Genomic DNA, 24,458 nt, shown 5'->3' on the forward strand with positions numbered 1-24,458 from the left:
TACATTATTGCAGAGGCCGGGAAATATGCAATTGCAGGTCGAGTATGAGTTTGAAAACCGAGCCGTAGGCGAGGACTTCACTAAATACGAGACAGGCAATTACCAATTCCGGCTGAGGCATATATAGTGCTTTTCTCAAAAATAAAACACACTTATTATATTATACATTGAATTAAATTTACCATTGACTTCGCTGGAAGCAGCTTTTCCATCGCCAATTTGGGTTTTGATCTTAAATCTGGTGGAGTACAATCAATCTCCATTTCTCTCTCTGAACCATTGGAACTCATTTAAATTATTATTAAATTTATATTTATTAAGTAGGTATGTAAATAACAAATCAAGGCGAATTTTCAGCTTTGCCGCCAATTTTTTTACATCTGTGCCGATAAGCAAACGCATTTATGGCTATACAGCCTAGGGCTTCTAATCCCGCAATACCGAGATCTCGGTTCTCTGAAAATGGATCCCGCGCCATTTCTCAATCCCGCGAGACGCGAGATTACGGGCGCGGGATCCGCGGGAATTGCGAGACTGAAAAAAAGCGTGCATTCGATGCAAAATAGGATAATTGGCGTGAAATATTATTCTTAATATCTCAAGTTATTACCGGTTTCGTATTTTCGTGAAGTTTATTGATACATCCTTTTAAGGGTTTGTACGTAAATTCAATTGTACATGTGAAAGATTTACGTACAAAGTACAAACTCTTTAATTGAATACCGCCCACAAGTGTGGAAGCAGAAAGGGCATTTTCTGCTGCAGGCTATATTGCGTCTAAAATTCACAATAATTTGGCAGACGACAGTTTGGACATGTTGTGTTTCGTTCGCAAACATTTTCAATTAAGATTACTTGTATAAGCTGACAAACTTAATAATTAAGTTATAATTTATCAGTTTAAAATTTGTTATTGTTTTGTTTGTGAAAAAAACAGTATAATTTCATTAATCTCATTTTAATAGTAATATGAACATAAATAAATGTGGAGTTGATAAATTCATTGTTTTAAAATGTGCATATTCTCAATATACGGGCATATCCCGTAAATACCAAGATCCCGCGGGATTGAAAATTCATATTCCCGCAAATGCCGAGATTGAATACAGGCCGCGGGATTGGAAGCCCTAATACAGCCACGTAAACGCAATTCGTGCTAAGCAAAGAGACTATGGTGCGCCAAGAATGACAAAAGAGATCCGATCAAAGAGAATTTAATAACCCCAGCACGCCGTTTCATACAACTTGCAGGAGCGTTGTAATGTTCCATAATCAAAAAATACTCCTGCAATAGATTTGATTTTCTTTGTCCACAAATTCGATACTTCACGTGTTCTTTTTTCACAAATAATGACAATATTTTCATGCATGTTTGAGAAAACTATTTTTTCTCAACAAATTACGAGGAGCAGTTCGCATCTAAACCCAACCAACTATCTCATTCTCTCCTGGAGCCAATTAAGACAGAGTATAGTAGCTAGGGCAATAGTTGAACTCTCGCCCGATTTCCTACTTATTTGATCATTAGTTATTGCGATTGATTGAAAATTATTAAAAAAAAAGGAAGTCTTATTTTAACATTATGTAAGTACATTAATAAAAATAGTAATATAATTTTATATAAACAAAACCTTTAACAACAGTTAAATGAACTAGAGTCTAAGTCGTCTTTTCTCTTAAACTACTAATCCTCCTCTGTATATTTCGAGAATACAGCGAATGCTACAACAGATATTAGCCGGTGTTAGACGGCCTTTTTGAAAGGTCAGTGCAATCACCTCGCGAATAATTAGTGTAATTTCTAATTAAATAATAGAGTACATATAAAAACAGAATTAATGGTTGGTATATTAAGTACTATTCGTTGAGTAGTTGAGTAAGGAAGTCTTATTTTAACATTATGTAAGTACATTAATAAAAATTGTAATATAATTTTATATAAACAAAACCTTTAACAACAGTTAAATGAACTAGAGTCTAAGTCGTCTTTTCTCTTAAACTACTAATCCTCCTCTGTATATTTCGAGAATACAGCGAATGCTACAACAGATATTAGCCGGTGTTAGACGGCCTTTTTGAAAGGTCAGTGCAATCACCTCGCGAATAATTAGTGTAATTTCTAATTAAATAATAGAGTACATATAAAAACAGAATTAATGGTTGGTATATTAAGTACTATTCGTTGAGTAGTTGAGTAAGGAAGTCTTATTTTAACATTATGTAAGTACATTAATAAAAATTGTAATATAATTTTATATAAACAAAACCTTTAACAACAGTTAAATGAACAATTATTTCTGTTTTCTTAACAACATCTGAGTCTGTCTTGAAATATTTTAGATAAGCCAGTTATCTAAAGTATTCCAAGACTTTCCGCTCTAAAAACTTATGTATAATTAATTAAACATGAATTAATTAGATTAATTAAAAACAGTAGTTTTTATGTAAAATATTGTTATCGGTATCAATAAAATTGTTCAAAAATTATAGTGGTTATATTGTCAAAATTTTTTATGTATAGTTAATAGACACGTTTGATCCTTTTTAACCGACTTCAAACAGGAGGTTCTCAATTCGTCGGTATGTTTTTTTTTTATGTTTGTTACCTCAAAACTTTCGACTGGGTGAACCGATTTTGATAATTATTTTTTATTTGAAAGCTGGTGCTTCCCGTGTGGTTCCATTGTGATTTGGTCCAGATCTGACAATGAGCAACAAATTAACGATACTCGGCCGAATCTTTTTTATGCTATCGTTATATATATTACGTTCATTGCTGCATTGAAAAATTTAGTATATCTACACATATTTACACAAATTGTTAATAAGTGTACTTAAAATTCACTAAAAATCATAAAATAAAAATGCTTTTAACAAAAAAACAACCGACTTCAAAAACACTATTCCAAAACAATAGATATTATGTGCACTAAAAAGTATGAAATTAATTGCGTATTTTTATACAATCTAATTAATTAATCTAATTCTAGATAGGATTATTGTAATTTTTGGAGTCGGTGTCATCCAAGATAGGTTTGTTACTACATACATAGTTATAGGTGAGATGTGCTTGAGTCGTGAGGAGGAGAGAGGCGCGAGCGGGTCGCGGCGGAAGGACACCGATTCCAAAAATAACAATAATCGTATCTAGAATTAGATTGTATAAAAATACGCAATTATTTTTATACTTATTAGTGCACATTATATCTATTGTTTTGGAATAGTGTTTTTGAAGTTGGTTGTTTTTTACTTTTTTACATAAAAAGGATCAATATTATCGTAGAGCATTGTGTTCAAATTTTGACTGTTTTTGTTTACTGGCGCTTTCAACAGTGTCGTAAAAACTGATTCGTAATATTTAAAATAAAATATAGTTCATCTACAGTTCGGTATTCACAGAACTTTCCTCCCCATACCATAAAGCTGTGGAATGAGCTTCCTTATACGCTGTTTCCGGGATGATACGACATGGGTACCTTCAAAAAAATCGCGTACACCTTTCTAATAGTCTAGCAACGCTGCTGTGATTCCTCTAATGTTGCAAGAGAACATGGCCTATGGGCTGCTTTGACCACTTAGGTGTCATCAGGTGACCCGTACGCTCATTTGTCCCCATCTTTCATATTCACGCGGTTTTGACTTTAAAACCGTACTGGCCATTTATATATATTTCACCTTCGCACGACACGCCACAAGTTAGGATATCATCCCCACCATCTGCATGTGTGGCGGTCCTCCACAGTGCGGTTTTCAAGGAGCTTTCTGCCTCGTACTACGAAGCTGTGGAATGAGCTTCCTTGTGCGGTGTTTCTGGGACGATACGACATGGGTACCTTCAAAAAAAGCGCGTACACCTTCCTCAAAGGCCGGCAACGCTCTTGTGATTCCTCTGGTGTTAACACCAGGTGACCCGTACGCTCGTTTGTCCTCCTATACCATAAAAAAATACCCCAAATATTCATCTATCGCTATCTATCGTATAGTAGAATTATAATAATCGCCTTTAATCCACTATGCCTGTCACCAAATAGGCGCGAACAAACTTTAAAGTTCTACAACAAAATTCATTCTGATCCAATTATAATGTATCTGCTTAGTTCGGGTTCTTATATTTTGAATTATTTTGATAATATTATTCAATTATTATTAGCATAATTAACTAGCGAATTAGCCCGCTAATTACCTACTTTGTTTTGTAAATGTTTTAAACATGAAAAATAAAACATCCTTAACGCGTTTGATCTTTAACAACCTAATCGTTTATATCAAAAATGGTTGGCTAATAAATTGATAAAGTTGACAAAAATATACGAAATTATTGGAATTTTTGAGTTTAATTAAGAAATTGATATGTATTTATTTACCTACCATAGGGAGTGACAATAACATAACATATTGCAACAACACTTGGTAAACGACATGAAACTACATCAGTTCGTAAAGGGGCTTTGACATGTAGAGAAGAACTGAAAAGAAACTCCCAGCCCAAATTTTGAATCATATAATAAAATTTAAATTTTTAATGTAACTATATGCAAAATTTATTGAATTAGGCGTTACTTTGCGGAAATCCATAATTATACAAATGATTTTAGTTTTCTTTAGTGTTAATTCTGCCAATATTTGTTTTTAAAACAATTCGACACGTGTTTCGCCTCTACACGAGGCATCCTCAGGACGTGTTGTCTCGCCAAAATCTGGCACGAGAATCTCGTGCCAGCTAAAGAAAACTTAAATCATTTGTATAACTATATGCGCCGTAGCTAGTCAAATGACTGGGCAAATGAGACTTAACATCTTATATCTCAAAGTGACGAGCGCAATTGCAGTACCGCTCAAAATTTATGGGGATTTTCAAGAATTAGTGAAGTAGAAGGAGTAGTGTGCAAGAAGTAGTGTGCAGGGCGTTTCAATTACCATCAGCTGAACGTCATGCTCGTCTCGTCCCTTATTTTCACTAAAAAATATATAACATTATACAATTTTAGATGGCCTGCGCAAAACCACGCAAGAACCATGCATCATTATCCTCTTTATAATCTACTGTACTATATAATGTTACTAGCTGACCCGGCAAACGTTGTTTTGCCATATAAATTGTATTGATCTTTTCCTTGCTAGTTGATAAGAGATGGCGCTATTTGTATTCATTAGTAACAATCACACTTTTTTTATATTTTGTATAATTCACACTATAGTTTTATAAATTATAGAGGAAACTTAGGGAAACTCCCATAGGGAGTGCCGCTTGCGCCTCTCTCTCCCCAAGAGAAGGTCGCTTTCGATGTAGGCTTAGAGGGCACCTGCCCAAAGCCTACTGCAGGTGGTGTTTAGTGGGTAGGCACCTAGGTTTTCACGTGAGTCCCACATGGTATGCATGAGCATTCACAACCTCCCTCCTGTCGTTATCCTGGAGGGTAGCCCTTTCCCTTGTTTGGGCGCAAAAAAAAAACCTATTTGTTATTCTGGTGTGTAAGCTATATTATTGTAAAGTTTCATCGAAATCTATTCAGTAGATTTTGCGTTAAAGAAGCCTAAACATACATCCAGACATACAAACTTTCACATTTATAATATTAGTAGGATAAGATATATTGGAAAGCAAGTACTTTTCAAATTAAAACGAGATCACGTTTTCGATATAAATGTAAGTCGAGATCTTGAAATATTTGTAAAACAATGTGAACTTTGTGCTAAATACATCGAACTTTACAGAGAGAACCGTAGATTAATAATGTAAATAAAAAAAAAATTACCACAAGGTGGGTTGGCAATGATATTTTTACTTTTGATAGGGAAGAAATTCTTGTATTTATTGAACTGTTTTTTGTTATATGAACTGGATAGTTTGTCATGTAATTGGGTTCTCAGCTGTCTGAACAGAATCTTAGCAAGGCATGGCATATTGCAATAACCCATGGACCCCAATTCACTGCGGAAAAGTTTGTCTATTGCCAAAATATACCCTGAAATTGGCGTGATTATTTTATAAAACATAGATAAAATTCAAAGGTACGTTCAAATGAGTTTTAATTACCTTAAGCTGACATTTTTTCTCTAATTTATAACCTTATTACTTTACTTGTAATTTTCTGATACTTTTATGTCGAAGTTCAATAAAACAAAAGTTTTTTTTTTAAATACAAAAGTGCGCGGGTCATATGATCGTGAAATACTTAATTTTTTTTAATACAAATCTCAATCAACATTAGATATTTTATTTTTAGCATTATAATGCTATTATTTTACTATTATTATATAAACTAGCTGACCCAGCAAACGCCGTATTGCTAAATGAAGTAATAAAAAAATGTTTGTAGTGTAAAAAGTAGATGCAACCGATTCTCAGACCTAGCAAATTTATCGTACTACAATTTTTGTAAGTATTGATCCATTGCCATCTTGCAACCCTATAGCGGATTTGTGGATGGAACAGAATAATATAAAATCGCGATACAAAACTAGGGGTTGATGAAAAACAAAAAATTACATAAAAAAAAAATAGGGGTGGACCCTTAACATTTAGCCGTTTCTCAGACCTACTGAATATGCATATCAAATTTGGTAAAAATCAGTAAAGCCATTTCGGAGGAGTAAGGTAACTAACATTGTGACAAGACATTTTTTTATATAAGACTAGCGGACCTGACAGACGTTGTTCTGTATATAATAAATAAAATAATGTTTTATATGAATTTGTCAATAATATAATATCATAACATCAAAAATTACTTCGTAAAATATGCACCCTGCTGGCGTAATGAAATTGTTTCACAGCAGAACTGTCAAACAGTGCGTCAATAAATTCTCTCATAGAAATTATGTATGGACATCAAAGGAAAAACAAATTTGTTCTTTTTATTTAACAGCATTTTCCGATTTATTTAGCTTTAAAACCTTTTCTGAACTTCCAAAAATAATTCAAGACCAAAATTAGCCAAATCGGTCCAGTTGTTCTCGAGTTTTAGCGAGACTAACGAACAGCAATTCATTTATATATATATAGATTAGAATACAGAATCTTTTTATCTACTGACATATTAGGAATAATTTGAATTGGTAATGATTATACTGATGAGTTTGTTAAACAAACATACAAAAAACAAACAATTTTAACAATTTAATTTCAAACTTCGGCGAACAATCTTTATTTATTTACGAATTCTCAACGCCCCCTAGCGATTGAAGATAGGGAACCTAGGGAAGATAGGAAATATTACCGGTGGTCACCAGTTTAAATGATCAACTGTCTTCAAGCTCTATTTAGAAATAACATATATCATAATAAGGCTGCATAAAGAACGACAATTTCAGCGTGAATAACCGAAAAATAATATATAATTGTGCAATACAAATTTATACTTCCATTTACAATCCATAGCTTTTCACATTACTAGTGAAAAGATTAAAAATAGATCGAGTTAAAATATCGATATTTTCAGTGTTAAGTTATCGTGCTTACCGCCGGGGTATGAGGTACACCAAATTTTTTATGTAAATCATTTATCTTTCTGACGATGTGCTTTTTATATCATTCATATGTAGAGCATAAAATATTATTATTATATAGGTGGGATTCTATGCGACAAAACATTGGAATTTTGATTTTAACATCAATTTTATATCCAACTCAGTCGCCTTTTTCGAGAAATATAAAGTACCAAATCAATAAAGTGACCTAAAATCCATCTATATATATCAAAGAGAATGTATGTTTGTATGTTCCCTAATAACTCCTAAACTATTCAACCAATCTCAATTAAAGTTTTGTAATAGATATGTTGAAGCTCAAGGAAGGTGTACATATATAGTTTGTCGTGTCACGATCCCACCCACGCACACACTCACACATTTACCATATCTCTCGAACCGTTTATTGACAGAACAACGTCTGTCGGGTCAGCTAGTCTAAAATGTAAGAGTATGATAAATGTAATTTATTTAATCAAGCGTTTATAAGAAGGGAAATCAAAATAAACTTCTATATTTTATTTATTTATTTATGATTCCTTAAAGCTAATAAAAAGGTCGGACTATATAAAAAAAACACAATAGATACGCTAATTAAAAGAAATAGTAATAATGGTACAATAGTTGTGACAAATTTTGTAGTTAAAGACAAAACCGAGAAATACTACATGAAAAATAAAGAAAAACTTATAAGAAAAAATTAAATAGAAAGTAAAGAAGAAATCTAATTCATATTGAGTAACTGAAATAGTGAATGTGAGCAAATGATAGTGTTTGTTCAGTTGTAAAAAAAAATTGAAATAAACAACAATTAATTACTAAATACAATTTCTTTATGAAATCATTTTTTAGCCTATATGTGTATTAGCTTAAAAAATAAGATCCACGGGGTGCGTGTCCTACTAGTAATTGCACAAACCCTTAGAATTAAGGCTAACAAATTTTTCAGACTAGCAAATAGTCGAAAATTGCAGATATAGGATGACTCAGCAAAAATTGAAGGAATTCACAAAAATATTATCGGATCAGCATGACTCAGCACAATCGAACAAATCTGTTATTGTTATATTGATTATTTATGTGCTGCAGAAGAGTGCTATTCGCGCGATTTATAACCTAAGGAATCATTAAGAGAAAAATTTAAAGAAATTAACATTTTGACTGTTGCTTCTCAATACATTTTTGATAATGTTCTGTATGTAAGCACGTTGAGGAATTTTCTAGAAACTGTGACATTCATAATGATTTCGGAAAATATTAGATAGTAATTTAATAACCTGTAATGTAATGTATTTTGTATAATATTTATTTTATTGCCACAATTAATTATATTTTATTCTTAAAATATGTCAGTCCAGCTCAAAGCTCAAAGCCAAACAAAACAAAAACCAAACAAAATAAATGTAATTGTGAAAAACAAATTTTTACTGCCTTTTATATTCCATGGCTTTACACATTACTAATGAAAAGATTAAAAATATAGCGAGATAAAATATAGATATTTTCAGTGTTAAGTTTATGTTAGTTATGCGGACTCTATAAATCAACACCCACTCATACCAAATATTTAATGTAAAAAAAAATAGCAAATAATCAATTAAAAAAAATGTTTAATAAGTTCGACAATCATTTATCTTTCTGACGATGTTCTTTTTATATCATATTTTTCGGTCTACATATGTAGACCGAAAAAATATTATTGTTATATAGGTCACCAACGCATGTTCGACGAAACATTGTAATTTTGATTTTTAACCCACTTCAAAAAGGAGGAGGAGGTTATCAATTCGATCGGTATTTTTTATGTATGTACGCCGATTACTCTGAGATTTATGATCCGATTTACGTAATTCTTTTGTTTTAATAAATAGTAAATAGTACTAGTACTTGCACGAACCATTCGAATTAAGGCTAAGAAAATTTCAGGCTAGCAAATAGTCGAAAATTGCTGATTTAGGATGATTCAGCAAAAGTTAAGAAATTCACAAAAACATTATCGGATCAGCATGACTCAGCACAACCAAACAAATCTGTTGTGGACATTGACTGACAAAAGCGATATAGATAAAACATAAGATAAAAGTAAACAGCTATGTGTTCCATCTTCAAACACTACAACAACTATTAAATTATAATAACCTGTAATGAATCAGAACATGACATAGACTGACAACTCTTATAACAGAATTATGGTCTTGTTGCAGCTTGACAGGCATGGGACCCACTGGTTAAGGACTACATCAAAAGGAGAGTAGAGAAGAGTAGTAAATCACGGTTTTAATAAGCGCCAAAAAGATTAACTTGCTTCGGCTGTTATCAATTTCAAGTTCTCTAGTTTAAGATTGTTTAGAGCGCTTTCGCACTACGTCGGATCCTCATCTGATCCGTAACCGTGAAAATCCGAAGTAGTCGTAGAACTATTTCTATAGTAGCTTACACACTAAGTCCGGCTTCCATCATCAAATTTCTTTCCGTCAACCGTAGAAATAGCTCTACGACAACTTCGGACCGTGTTTTCACGTATACGGATCGGACTCTGATCCGATTTTATGTTATCCTTCAATAATTAATTTCCACATCAATAATGCAGAGAACGCACTTATCTGTCAAATTCATACAAATAAAAATATAAAAATACAATATGTCAGCATATTTGAAAATCGAAAACATGTTGGTACGGGGCCGAGGATCAAACCGGGGGTAAGTGTTGAGAGTCACCTATGTGAATGCCGCAGCCCATACTCTGTTGTAACACCAGAAGAATCACAAGAGTGATGTCGACTTTACAAAGCATCGAATAAATGTACATATGAATACGAAAATTTATTTTCTCTCACAATCACATAGTATACACAGTTTATTAATATCGATATGTAAACATGGTTTGAATTGTGAGGGACCAGTACTTGAAATAGGTAATGAATACCTGTGCTACAAGTCACCGGGCCCCTAAAGCCATGGTTATAATGATGGAAAAGGTAAATAAAAATAAATATATTATAGAGAAGCTTAATTAGATAAAGGAAGTAATTGGCGTTAGTGTGAGTGATGATAACGTGTGTCTGTGTGTGTGTGTGTGTATTGTTTGTGTGTAGTGACTTGGTGTATGTAATAATAATAATAAACTTTAGTGGTCCTTTGACAAAAAAGTAATTTCAACATACTATGTAAGCTGAAACTATATAATATATCTACAGTCGGAAATATAATTCGAGATCAAAAATGCAAACAATGGTGTTGCCATCAAGAAATAATAACCTTTTTCATTGTGCGTGTTGAAATAACTAAAATATAATTTTAAAATTATAAGTGTAGTCAATTTACACATAATTAAGTATTGCACAACGCTTTCTCTTTCTAATATAGCATAAAATACATCCAAAAATTAAAATGTAAATTTATTGTGCGAACTTGTGCTTTGGCACTGGCAATATGATAGAAGCTCTAAACATTTGGGTCGTCTACACAAGAAAATCGTAAATAATGTTACAATAAATCTTGGCCGTAGTGGCAGGTATGACTGGTCGCCATATATTGCCTTGTTCATTCGGTTTGACATTCGTCATGATTGAATGTGCTGTTCTTGCTATTCGTTTATATATTAAACTATATTTTATATGTTTATATAATAAACATGAGTCGATGAAGGTGTGTATTAATAAGATATACCTCTACTATCTACATGTTTATGTAGCGGTATATTGTGTATCTTATATTTGCAAAAAAGTCGAAAGTGAATTTCTTTTTTTGTACAATATGAAGATTTTATGATTACAGTTAATAATTGTAAATACTTTTACAAGTCACACAAAATCGAAAATGTGGTTTGATATTTGTTTTAATGTCTCTTACCACTCCCGAAGGTTAGAATCGAACCCCACAACTGCCCGATGGAAAGCGCAAATTATTGAATAACTCATATCCAAATTATGAAGAATATATGATAAAAGCTCAGTTACTAGAAATCGTAAAAAGAGAAAAATTTAATTATCAAACTTTTGGTGGGGACAAGTTGGCGGCGGAAAATAATGTTTATTATAAAAGTAACCAATTCCGATTCGTCGACATCAAGCTCTTCAGACAGAATCAGAAAGCGAATATTAATATGGAAATTATTTATTTTATGTTTGGTAACCATTATTAAATAAAAAAATTGTTAATAATTTATATATAAAACATAAATATATATATTTATGTTTTATGTACTATTAATCAGAATAGGTTTATTATTAAACTACCTAGAAAAATGTTGATAATCTCTGAATTGTCATTTTGACAATGCCATTTCTTTGTATACATTTTTGATCTCAAATTACATTTCCGACTATATATGCAAACTAAACTTAAACTATAAAGAAAACTAAACAATAATCGAAAGAGACCTAGTGAAATTGAAAAAAAATGGGTCGTAGAATTTTTATCTAAATTTAAAATTAAGTAAGTAAATGATATATTATATGATGAAATATATTTCAGATGTATTTATTTATATACATTTAACAATATACTAACAGACAAAATATTAAAAGTAATGTTTCTACTTTTCATACTTATCGTAAATTTCCTTAAAAATTTCGATTCTATTAGGATGATAGTTAAATTTAATGGCCATTTGCTTGTCTATGTTGAGGTAAGCAGGACGCTCTGGAGAGAAACGGGGCCACAGGGACACATTTAGTCCATTGGGATCACTGAAATCATATAATATATTTTTTTTTCAATAATAAATTGAATGGATAAAAAACACGAAATGTCTTCTTATTTTCAGATGCACTATCACAAAGATAAAAAGGGCAAAGATGGCCTCCATGTGAAAAATAGTGAACGCAACTAAGTGTAACAACATATTATTAATTATATTAATATTCTAATAGATAATTATTAATGATCAATTTGCAATATTTGAGAAGCTAATTAGAGAATTATTAGGGAACTAGTTCAATTTCAATTAGATAAACTTAGATGTAGCCAAACATTAGATTATTAATCACTTACATAAAAATATAATCAAGCCTATAAAAAAATATCAGAATTAAAAATATAATCAGTTATATATTGTTTTATTGAGTTGATAAAATAAATTCAACGTATATTACCCATTGCTAGCAAAATTCGTCCACAGAGTAGTAATAATATTCCTTATTTTAAAGTCCTGTGATACTCCAACTTTTATGTACTCATTTTTAAACAAGTAGCCCATTTCATCTGCATGAGCTGCTCCTATTCTTTTTATATTAAACTTATTCTTTACGTAGTTGAAGTTGCCATCGTAAGAAAATTCATACAAATACACAGGAGTTCCATGTGATGCAGTGATTTGAGATTGTATCCACATTCCAGCTATTACGTCAAAATCATTGAAAAACTCAATGCCTATTTTGTCACTATCATCGCCAAGGTCTTGATTTTCCATATATGCTTTTGCCAAAGCAATACTGTATCTTTTTGTGTCATTTTCCTCTAATTTGTAAGGCCAATGTTTAAAAAAAGTCTTATCTTCCGTTATCGAATTCACAGTACCTGGTCTTGAAAAAAGGGTCAGATAGCCTTCTTTATCACAAAAACCTTGTATGACGGGTACTTTATGATATTTACCTTCGACAAACAATTTATAAGGACGTTCAACAATTACTGCATTAACATCGTCAAAATCTTTTTCCACTGTTGGAACAAACCCAAAATATAGTCTTTCTGGAACCAGGTTTTTGTAGAACTTCTTACAGGTTTTGACAAGAGATGGAGCTGATGCGTTTTTAAGAAATTTATAGATAGCTAAACTATCATCAAGGAAACCATTGTACCCTAATGCATCCAGAATACTGGTTAATAGATTCTTAGTTCCTGTATCTTTGCCCCAATGATTAAGACTGTTTCCAGATTGGAGAATAGCTTTATGGAAAAGGTTTTTTGCAGACGGTGCCAGTCGAATATAATCAACGAAAACTGCACCCGCACTCAAACCGAGAAGAGTGACATTATTTTTGTCACCTCCAAAATATTCTATATTATTACTAACCCATTTCAATGCCATTATTTGATCTTTTATTCCCATATTACCGGCAGCTTCAGGAATGTCTAGCGACAGAAAACCAAAGAAACCAAGTCTGTAATTGGTTGAAACTATGACGACATTCTTTTCTAATAAATAATCTGGACCTAGGTCATATTTATCGATTCCACAGCCTTCATTGAATCCCCCACCATGAATATAGAAAATTACAGGTAATAATTTTGTGTTATTTGTAGGTAACTTTGGTGTGTACACATTTAAGTAAAGACAGTCCTCAGATCCTATAATGTAGCCTTTATAGTGATACTGAATGGAGATGTGATCTGGATTAAATTTAGTGGCGTCTCGAAGTCCTTCCCATGGTAGTGCTGGTTCAGGATCCTGTAAGTGAGCCACTAATTAGTAACATCAATAGAAACGTGATAATAACTGAGTTATTTGTAATTTTTATTTTGAGGTCATACGAATAAGTGGATCACTTAGCGCAAAGCAATAAGCAGCCGCCTAGTTGGAATTCGCAATATAATTAGCCCCTATCGGCCGTTCCCAATATACTATCTACAGATAGAGACAAATTACTACCTTCTGCTGTCAATAATCTGAAGCTGTCCCAATATACCCGTTAAGTCATTTTTATCGCTTTATATTGAGACGCATGAATTGCAATTTCCATACAAACTACCATTGACATACAGCGTGTACGGATAAGGTGAGTCCATAAGTTAATTAGGACAGAAAAGTCAACGATTGTTACGATTTTTATCTCAAGTAGATAGACTGACTATTGGGAACGGCCGTATGTCAGCTTGAAAACGTTTTGGTTTGAGAATACAATACAATAATTATAATAATAAGTTTCTTGCAAAACACGCAGTTCTAAAATGGTGAAATTAGCCTTCATTGCTATGTTATGTGACCATGAAAGTGAACGTCCCTTGACATATTGACGCCGTATTAGGTGATACGGGAAAAATACTGCAGTCAACGCGCAAACCTGTGTCTTCTTATGGATGCCTGCAATTGCAAAATTTTGCATTGCAGATAAGACTATCACATGTCAAGTTATGGTTCTTGTCAATACTATCTCGATAGCTGTTAGCATGGCTGGTATATGTATCATACTCAGTGGTGTAAGAAACAGAGTAGGGAACAGATTACTTTCAGCTGAAGGGAAGGGAGATATTTTGGATAAAATTACATTGAAAAAAGGTTACTTAGCATACACAAGACCTATTGTTAAACTTAGATAAAACGTTGTGATCCTAGGTTTTCATGTTCAAAGATATCACTCATATAATATTTGTAGTAACAAAGTACTTACCCTAAATCTCAGTTCACCCACTGGTGGTTTTGCATAGGGAATGTCAATAAATTCATTATATTGTACACCATTTTCAGTTATTGCGACACCACCTTTTAATTCACCTTGCGGAATCGTTACTATTGGCTCGACCTGTTTGCCTTTGGTCATAGCTAGCACCATTTAACGAGTAAACCTGTAAATATAATAGGAACTCAGCGCATTTATTTGAAATAAAGATAATAGCATTAAAAAAAATAAAAATGAAGAACATAAGTATGAATTGATTGACTGAAAATCTTATCATGATGCTTTAATGAAAAAACTTTGCGGAACTTCAAATTTAGAGTTCCTACATTTAATAAAGATCTGATCACAAATAAGGGAGTGCCATCACATGACGCCTAAAGGGAATAAAGTTTTTGGAAAAAATCACGAAGTATCTATAGTGGGTGGGAAGATGTAGTGAGACATCACGTATATCTATTGTAAGTTATGCTTCTTTTGACACGTAAGGGGAAATTTCTGAGAGGGAATTTATACGATGCACACCGACACGTTAATTAATTCAAATAATTTTAAATAATTAATATAATATAATTAAATAATTATAATTAAACGTGACATAAATTCAATCATCCTGAGAAGAATAGCGCCAGATTTTTATAAAATTCAAACACCAAAATGAGTGGGCTTCAGACCACACTACTTAACAATAAACCGTATTCATGCAATAGAACAAATAACAGAAAAATTTAAAGAATTCATCAAACCACTTTACATAGCTTTTGTGAACTACTCCAAAGCTTTTGACAGCATTGTGCACCCATATATAGGACTGCTCTAAGAAATAATAATGTAAGCAAAACATACGTGAATATCATAAAAAAACATTTATTCTAAAAGTGTAAGCAGAAGACGTTCTAGAAGTTCACAATTGGTAGAGGGGTGCGCCAGGGAGATCCACTATCACCAAAGCTATTCACTTCTGTAATTGAAGACATTTTCAAAAACATTATTTTCGGAAATAGAGGCAGCAGGATGCTTAATAGTAAATGAACACGCCTATGGTTTGCAGATGACAATGTTATTTCAAGCTACCAATTTAGAGGCAATGTTACAAAAATTTAACACTCCCGTATAAAAATCGGCCTACACGTCACACTTCTTGCGAATGACGTCGAAATAAATTTAGGTATACTCGGATCATACATAAGACAATCTATTCTTCAACTTTGATTGCCTGGTACCATTTTATTATTTATTTAAACGCGCTTTTTTCTGGTCGCGGTCACACTATAGCTGTATGTCGTAACGGTGTTGCGAGTCCAGGGATTGAATCTTATCTAAAACTTTGCGTACCGGGCTAAAAGAAGTTTTCACTTCTAAAATAAAAATATTAACACAGAAGGACCCTTATGGTATGGTTATAGCAAATTCAGTAATCTGAAACAAATATTTGTAGTGACGATTCACAAGCGCTTAGTTTAAGCCATATTGAATAAAGTTTTAGTTTTTTGAAGTTAGGACTGAATAAATTTACCAACTTGGTATTACATGGATCTCACTTTTACGTTAGAAGAACTGTGTTGCGCCTTGATTTTTTTTAAGTTATATTTCTGATGGCATTCGTTCAACTTTAAAGGGCTGAACTTGAAACAAACTTGTAAAATTATTTCATTCGGAGGCACTGAATAAAAGAAGTAAGATGAAATTATTTACAAATTGATATATTTGATGCCTTAATCGAGAAAGATATTTTCAATTTTCAAGTCATTTACTGTTGCGCTTTGAATTCAACGATGGGAAAATGTCTTCTGCAGCTGAGTTGCTCTTTTTATATACAACTTTTTTAATATTTTTTTAAGCAATGAAATATTTTTTTATTAAATAACTATTTAAATGTAGTTATAAGAATGTAATCAATGTTCATACGAAATAAACAAGATTTTCGGACCATTTCACCATACTAGTTTTGATGTAGACTTACCGTTGTAATGTTTTTAAAATCCTTTGATTGATAAAAATCTAACAATCAAATCAAAACAATTGTTGCTATATATATTATATAGCATCAATTCAATTTACAACAAATGATTCCAAATTCAAAGTAACATGCGTTTAATACGAAACTAACTAGAAATTTGACTAGATTGGATTATTTTACATTGTAATGTCTTAATATAGCGTTGGGCAATTAAATAATTAATGTTTAGCATTCAACAACATGAAAGGTAATTCGTGATAAGGTAGTGTTAAGATGTCTGCGACTGCGATTGACTTGCTCAGTAAACGATTCAGATATATGCGATCGCGACCGTAAAGGTAGGTCTGCGATGATAAAAATCGCAGCCGTGCGCGTCAAATAATAATTATAGATCTTATTTAAGAAAAATAATATATAGAGGTATTTTGTCACACTTTTTTTGTTCTTATTCGTATGAATATGGAATACATTACATCCATGCTATATACGTCCAAGAAGTCAGGTCTCAAAATTAACAAACCGTATGCGCTACAGTACTGCGAAAGTCTCATAAGCCTCGTCAGACTTTCAGATAGAGGATATTGCTAAGGATCCTTGATGAACTCCACCCTTTTTTGCCGTTCGGCACATGTGAGGCTAATAACTTCGTAGGTAGGATGTTATGATTGACCAGATCAAAAGTTCCGTTAAAATTTACGTCAGTCTATTATATCATTAATATTTACCTCGTGGTATACTCGTTATTATATTTGAAGCATCTTCACGTGCAAATTCCATGTTTAATAGTAAAAGCGCTTTCGCACTACGTCCGATCCGTATCCGTGAAAATACAGGTCTTAAAATCTTGCACCGAATTCGGTTATTGCTTACGCACTACTCCGATCTCTGATTCAATTCCAAGCAATTCAGGGGCGACTTTTTGGCATACGGCATTTTACGCGGAGCCACAGCAGAGCATTCACGTCGTTGATCATGAGTCCTTTCAATCGGCGTCAACTTCTGGCAATGCTATTGTATGTACGGAGGCGCTAAAGTAAAGAACTCTGAGTGTGCCCACCCTCCATTGGTGGACCGACGTTTAAAAAGAGCTATTTACAATCACCACGTATTACCTCAATACGACAGGAAATTTTATAACTACTACCGAAGGAGTGTTTCCACTTTCGATTTTATTTTACATCACTTAAAAAATAATATTTTTCGACAAGATACAAAATTTTGACAATGTATACCGACTGAAGAAATGCTTGCAGTCAGATTAAGGAAGTAAAACTCAGTTCTTAATCAAACAATATTTAATATTGTTTACTTATTACTTATGAAGGTAGATCAACACTAAACATCCCTGTAATCCATACAAAAAATACTATGGTTACTTCGGTCCGTCAATAATCTTCTCCGGTACGGAAATTAACGGATGACGGAAGCCGGATCTAGTGGGTAAACTACCATAGAATTAGTTTTACGACTACTCCGGACCGTGTTTTCACGGATTCAGATCGGACTCTGATCGGACGTAGTGCGAAAGCGCTCTTATTGTGACATGCTTGAGGCTCGGGAACAAGCTCGACAATAAGAGTGCTAACTTTAAATCTTTTTGCGAATAAGTTATATCTCAGCTATATCTGGGACTAGACAAGGAGTGGCAGCCCACAACTCCCATATTTTTACAAAGTTCTTATTTACGTAAAGAAAATATATACGCATCAATCGTTTAATTTTTATTTATACATACAGTAGGTCTTCACATGTCATTATAGTCTAGTCTACTGGAAGGCTTACCGGCCGATGTGCCTAGCTTTCTTGTGGCTATCTCGATGTGGTAGTTAGAATCTATCTCTTTTTTGTTAATTTCATCGTGTATTTATACTATAAAGGGAGATGTCTCCAGTCGCAGACATGCGGTCACTACCTTAATGCTCGCCATATTCAACTATCCTTGTTCTATTATACGTCTATTAAGATAACGATTCCACATCTATTCTGAAAAAATGTTTTCAACACACTTGCTCGTAAAGTGAGCCTTATTACATGGCAATTAGGGCCATAATCCAAATTATTACACACACGTGCATTGTCATATTATACACTAGTGCATAATAGAATTATCCCCACAAAGGTAAGTAAACAGAGCACTTATCAAGAGCACATATCTTTATGAGGCTGCGACCTTCAAGCGAACTTTCGAATCAACCGATTTTGACCGGCTAGTGGCGATAGTTGTGGTTTTTTGTTGTTCTGAGAAAAAAACCATATACTTATGCAAATATCATCATTCGTAGTTTTTTTTTGAGGTTTCTTAAAATATACCGGTCCGAATTGTATTTAAAATGCAAGTTTCGTCAAGCCCTTTCAAATGGAGCCAACCGCGATGAAATCGGTTGAGCCGTTGAAAAGTTATAAAAGGTTTACATACCTCGATGCAAAAAGCCAAAGAACATGCTTATAATGATGGAAAGGATATAAAAAAAAATTTATACAGAAACTTAATTATAGAAAACTGAATTATATAAAGAAATTAATTAGCGACAGTGTGATTGGTGGTATAATATGTGTGTGTGTGTAGTGTTTTTATATGTAGTGACTAGGTGTACGAGTATGTGTTGTAGAAAATTTTTATCTTATAATATTAGGTCCAATTCTTATGGAATTTTTTTCTTCAAGTTAACTTGCACTTTGATGCAGACTTTGACGGAAAAGCTAAAGGAAAGAAAAATATCAGGTCACTACAGCAGAAAAATGCAGGTAGGTTTATGGTCTGCTACTCGAGCATAGCAAAATGCCCCTGCATTTTGTGAGTAAGTATGCACAAGATAAAAAATAAAGCTATCTTAGATGTATTCATTTATATTCATTTAAAAATATATTTACAGATATATAAAAACTAAAGTTTCTACTTTTCATACTTGTCGTAAATTTCCTTAAAAATTTCGATTCTATTAGGATGATAGTTAAATTTAATGGCCATTTGCTTGTCTATGTTGAGGTAAGCAGGACGCTCTGGAGAGAAACGGGGCCACAGGGTTACATTTAGTCCATTGGGGTCACTGCAAATATACGATATAATTAATTTTTCAATAATAAATTGAATGTATAAAAAATACGAAATGTCTTCGTATTTTCAGATGCACTATCACAGAGATAATAAAAGAACAAAGATGGCATCCATGTGAAAAATAGTGAACGCAGCTAAGTGACAACATTTTATTAATTTAATAAATCATTATTAATGATAAATTTGCAATATTGGAGAAGTTAGTTGTTAGAGTACTAGTTTAATTTCAATTAGATAAACACCAAAAATTAAATAATCAATCTCTTACTCATACAAATATAATCAAGCCTAAAACATTTTCATCAGTTAATAAAATTGAGTTGATAAAATAAATTCAACGTATATTACCCATTGCTAGCAAAATTCGTCCAAAAAGTAGTAATAATATTCCTTATTTTAAAGTCCTGTGATACTCCAACTTTTATGTACTCATTCCTAAACAAGTAGCCCATTTCATCTGCATGAGCTGCTCCTATTCTTTTTATATTGAACTTATTCTTTAAGTAGTTGAAATTGCCATCGTATGAAAATTCATACACATACACAGGGGTTCCATGTGATGCAGTGATTTGGGATTGTATCCACATTCCAGCTATTACGTCGAAATCATTGAAAAACTCGATGCCAAGTTTGTCACTATCATCGCCAAGACCTTGATTTTCCAAATATGCTTTTGCCAAAGCAATACTGTATCTTTTTGTGTCATTTTCCTCTAATTTGTAAGGCCAATGTTTAAAAAAAGTCTTATCTTCCGTTATCGAATTCACAGTACCTGGTCTTGAAAAAAGGGTCAGATAGCCTTCTTTATCACAAAAACCTTGTATGACGGGTACTTTATGATATTTACCTTCGACAAACAATTTATAAGGACGTTCAACAATTACTGCATTAACATCGTCAAAATCTTTTTCCACTGTTGGAACAAACCCAAAATATAGTCTTTCTGGAACCAGGTTTTTGTAGAACTTCTTACAGGTTTTGACAAGAGATGGAGCTGATGCGTTTTTAAGAAATTTATAGATAGCTAAACTATCATCAAGGAAACCATTGTACCCTAATGCATCCAGAATACTGGTTAATAGATTCTTAGTTCCTGTATCTTTGCCCCAATGATTAAGACTGTTTCCAGATTGGAGAATAGCTTTATGGAAAAGGTTTTTTGCAGACGGTGCCAGTCGAATATAATCAACGAAAACTGCACCCGCACTCAAACCGAGAAGAGTGACATTATTTTTGTCACCTCCAAAATATTCTATATTATTACTAACCCATTTCAATGCCATTATTTGATCTTTTATTCCCATATTACCGGCAGCTTCAGGAATGTCTAGCGACAGAAAACCAAAGAAACCAAGTCTGTAATTGGTTGAAACTATGACGACATTCTTTTCTAATAAATAATCTGGACCTAGGTCATATTTATCGATTCCACAGCCTTCATTGAATCCTCCGCCATGAATATAGAAAATAACAGGTAATAATTCTGTGTTATTTGTAGGTAACTTTGGTGTGTACACATTTAAGTAAAGACAGTCCTCAGATCCAATAATGTAGCCTTTATAGTGATACTGAATGGAGATGTGATCTGGATTAAATTTAGTGGCGTCTCGAAGTCCTTCCCATGGTAATGGCGGTTCAGGAGCCTGTAAGCGAGCCATTAATTACTAACATCAATAGAAACGCGATAGTAACTGAGTTATTTGTAACTTTTTACAGGTTTATTTATAAGTCAAGTTATGGTTCTCGTCAATACTCTCGATAGCTGTTAGCACGGCTTGGCTTTGTAGCAAAATAAACAGCCTACCTATTGTTAAATATGGATAAAATGTTGTGATTCTAGGCTTTCATATTCAAAGATACTCATATTATAATGTTTACAGTAACAAAGTACTTACCCCAAATCTCAGTTCACCCACTGGTGGTTTTGCATAGGGAATGTCAATAAATTCATTATATTGTATACCATTTTCAGTTATTGCGACACCCCCTTTTAATTCACCTTGTGGAATAATTACTATTGGTCCGACCTGTTTGCCTTCGGTCATAGCTAGCACTACTTAAAGAGTAAACCTGTAAATATAATAAGAAATCAGGATATTTATTTGAAACTAGCTGACCCGACAGACGTTGTTCTGTATATAATAAACAGAATAATGTTTTTTATGAATTTGACAATAATAGAAAATATGTCCATACAAAAAAAAATATTGGAAATAAGAATAATTGCTTTATTTTGTAAATTTTCTCCCACAATAACAACAGCAACTTCGTCAATGGTGGGTGAATTAAACCTCCTTGTGTGTTAACCGGCAGGTGTTTTGTCAGCTCGAATGACAATATTATGGCTGTTTGATTTCTAAGCTCTTTGCATTCTAAGCCTATGTACTTCATTCACTCTCAAACTTATGACTTATCAGTCTACATAAAAATAATCTGATAGATAGTTAGCAACTGTTGTTAATCTACCAACCATTGTTAGCTAAAACTAAGTTTATTTTTTACCTGAAAAAGTTAGAAAGATTTAAAAATTCTTATTAGTTATTCATTTTAAACTATTCTTTCAATTTGATTTCTGAACGACGGAGGATACATCAAAGGAAAAACAAAATTGTTGTTTTTATTTAATTCTGAGGATTTTCATATTTATTCACCTTTTAAACCTTCCCTGGACTTCCACAAATAATTCAAGACCAAAATTAGCCAAATCCGTCCAGCGGTTCTCGAGTTGTAGCGAGCCTAACGAACAGCAATTCATTTTTATATATATAGATATAGATAATAGCAGCAAAATTAAATAAAGAGTGAAGAATATAAGGTTAGAACATATTAGGGACTGCCAATAATAACGTGACGCCTAAAAGGAAGAAAGTTATCGGAAAAAATCACGAAGTATCTATAACGGGTGGGAAGGTGTGGTGAGTTATCCGTGTATTTATTGTAAGTTATGCTTTCTTTCGCACGGTAGGGAATAATTTTCAGTTCCATACTCATGCAATAGAACAAATGATAGAAAGATTTAGAGCATTCAAACAAACAAACCACTTTACATAGCTTTTGCGGACTATTCCAAAGCTTTTGAAAGCATAGTACACCCATCTATATGAACTGCTCTAAGAAATAACAATGTAAACAAAACATACGTGAATATCATAAAAAAGCACTTATTCTAAAAGTGTAATATTTGCTCGAAAGACAAAGAGAGGAGTTCAAAATTGGTAGAGGGGTGCACCAGGGAGACACACTGTCTTCAAAGCTATTCACTTGAAGATATTTTCAAAAACATTAATTGGGAAAATATAGGGCGAAGTATTCTTAATAATAAATTAACACACCTAAGGTTTGCAAATGACATTGTTAATTTTTGTAAAGTGGCGACCAATTTAGAGGTAATGCTTCAAAAATTAAAAAGGTCAAGTATAAAAATCGGCTTACACATGAACATATCCAAAACAAACATTATGACAAACAGTCAAAGGAAAACAATGAAAAGGAAGCGATAGAATATTATATAGATGAATATGCATACTTAGGTAAATTGGTGTCCTTTGATGCAAACAGAAATGAAAATGAAATAGACATACCATTTCATCATCATTTCATTTCATCTGCATCATAATCTTTTCTCCTTCCCACAAGCACACAGTCGGTCCGAGGTTAGAGTCTGAGACGCCCTGCGACTGGTGTTACGAAGTCTTTATGGCCTCTACGTCTCACGTCCTATGCCGCTGTAAAAGCCGTCGGGGCTGACAGCATAGAGGAGGTTTTTAGTCGTTAAGGGGTATGCGCTTAAGCGGACACCCGAGTACGACATATGGGCCCCGTTTCGGGGTCTTCAATACGTAAGTGTATTTTCCTCCTCACCAAAAAAAGTGCGGTTTTCAAGAAACTTTCTCTTCCACGTATTCCAGCTCTTATTTTCATAATAAAAATTAACAGAACTTGTGGTTAAACTAAAAGTATATTTAAATATGATTAAATTCTTAAATTTTGTTATGATATTTAAGCTTATACATTAATTATCTAAATATTCTTCTTCTTAGTCGGACACTCTTGTCAGAGTGGTCGTAGTTGCGCTGACGAGGTACATGGTGGGGTGTTCGGTGGGTCAATATCCTTTCTGAGGGTAGATCTCCTGGCGATGTGCTTCCATTGCTGACGGTTGGAGGCGTTGCGAGTACACTGGACTATGGTAGACTCAGTAGCCTTTGTGATGGCGTATATCTAGTGGGTTGGCGATCAACCGCGTGCTCTCTTGCCTTCCAGCTGGCCCTGAACTACCAGTCTCTCCATCGAGTTCTCATTGACGACGTGACCAAAGAACTTCAGTATTCCTAGTTGCACAGTTGACGATAGTCTGTCTTTAATACGAAACTCTTTGAGGATGGATGCATTGGTGCGAAATGCCGTCCACGGGATCTTTAAGAGCCGTCTTCAGCACCTCTAATGCATCGATTTTACGGCGGTCCTGCAGTCTCAGAGACCATGTTTCGGCTCCATAGAGAAAGATTGGAAACACAAGGCATTTCATCAATCTGACTTTAGTCTTCTTGGTAATACTCCTGTCCCTCCAAAACTTTCCCAGTTGTTCCACTGCAGACCTGGTGATGGCGCACCGTCATCTGATCTCGTTGCCACA

The 24,458-nt window shown here is 33.4% G+C and overlaps 2 protein-coding genes and 1 long non-coding RNA gene across 4 annotated transcripts; 1 reads left to right on the plus strand and 2 right to left on the minus strand.

Moving 5' to 3' along the window:
• Nucleotides 1-1,656: 1,656 nt before the first annotated feature.
• On the plus strand, nucleotides 1,657-12,521 carry LOC126970344 (uncharacterized). The gene is made up of 2 exons (XR_007730610.1): nucleotides 1,657-2,220; nucleotides 12,239-12,521. It is a non-coding gene; the product is annotated as an uncharacterized LOC126970344 (long non-coding RNA).
• On the minus strand, nucleotides 8,871-16,915 carry LOC126970302 (esterase FE4-like). The gene is made up of 4 exons (XM_050816140.1): nucleotides 16,771-16,915; nucleotides 14,802-14,976; nucleotides 12,567-13,861; nucleotides 8,871-12,161 (listed from the first exon to the last, which is right to left on the minus strand). The coding sequence occupies exons 2-4, from the start codon at nucleotides 14,961-14,963 to the stop codon at nucleotides 12,008-12,010; spliced, it is 1,611 nt and encodes a 536-aa protein (XP_050672097.1). The 5' UTR covers nucleotides 14,964-14,976; nucleotides 16,771-16,915; the 3' UTR covers nucleotides 8,871-12,007.
• On the minus strand, nucleotides 12,869-23,657 carry LOC126970304 (juvenile hormone esterase-like). Of its 2 annotated transcripts, none has more exons than XM_050816145.1 (4): nucleotides 23,404-23,657; nucleotides 21,718-21,892; nucleotides 20,611-21,465; nucleotides 12,869-13,007 (listed from the first exon to the last, which is right to left on the minus strand). In XM_050816145.1, the coding sequence occupies exons 2-4, from the start codon at nucleotides 21,865-21,867 to the stop codon at nucleotides 12,963-12,965; spliced, it is 1,050 nt and encodes a 349-aa protein (XP_050672102.1). In that variant the 5' UTR covers nucleotides 21,868-21,892; nucleotides 23,404-23,657; the 3' UTR covers nucleotides 12,869-12,962. The 2 variants fall into 2 exon arrangements, with proteins under 2 accessions (XP_050672102.1, XP_050672101.1); XM_050816144.1 differs by lacking the exon at nucleotides 12,869-13,007 and adding an exon at nucleotides 19,599-19,814 and having other exon boundaries at nucleotides 20,171-21,465; nucleotides 23,404-23,656.
• Nucleotides 23,658-24,458: the final 801 nt, after the last annotated feature.

This window comes from Leptidea sinapis, chromosome 20 (assembly GCF_905404315.1).
Source record: "Leptidea sinapis chromosome 20, ilLepSina1.1, whole genome shotgun sequence".
NCBI lineage: Eukaryota > Metazoa > Arthropoda > Insecta > Lepidoptera > Pieridae > Leptidea > Leptidea sinapis.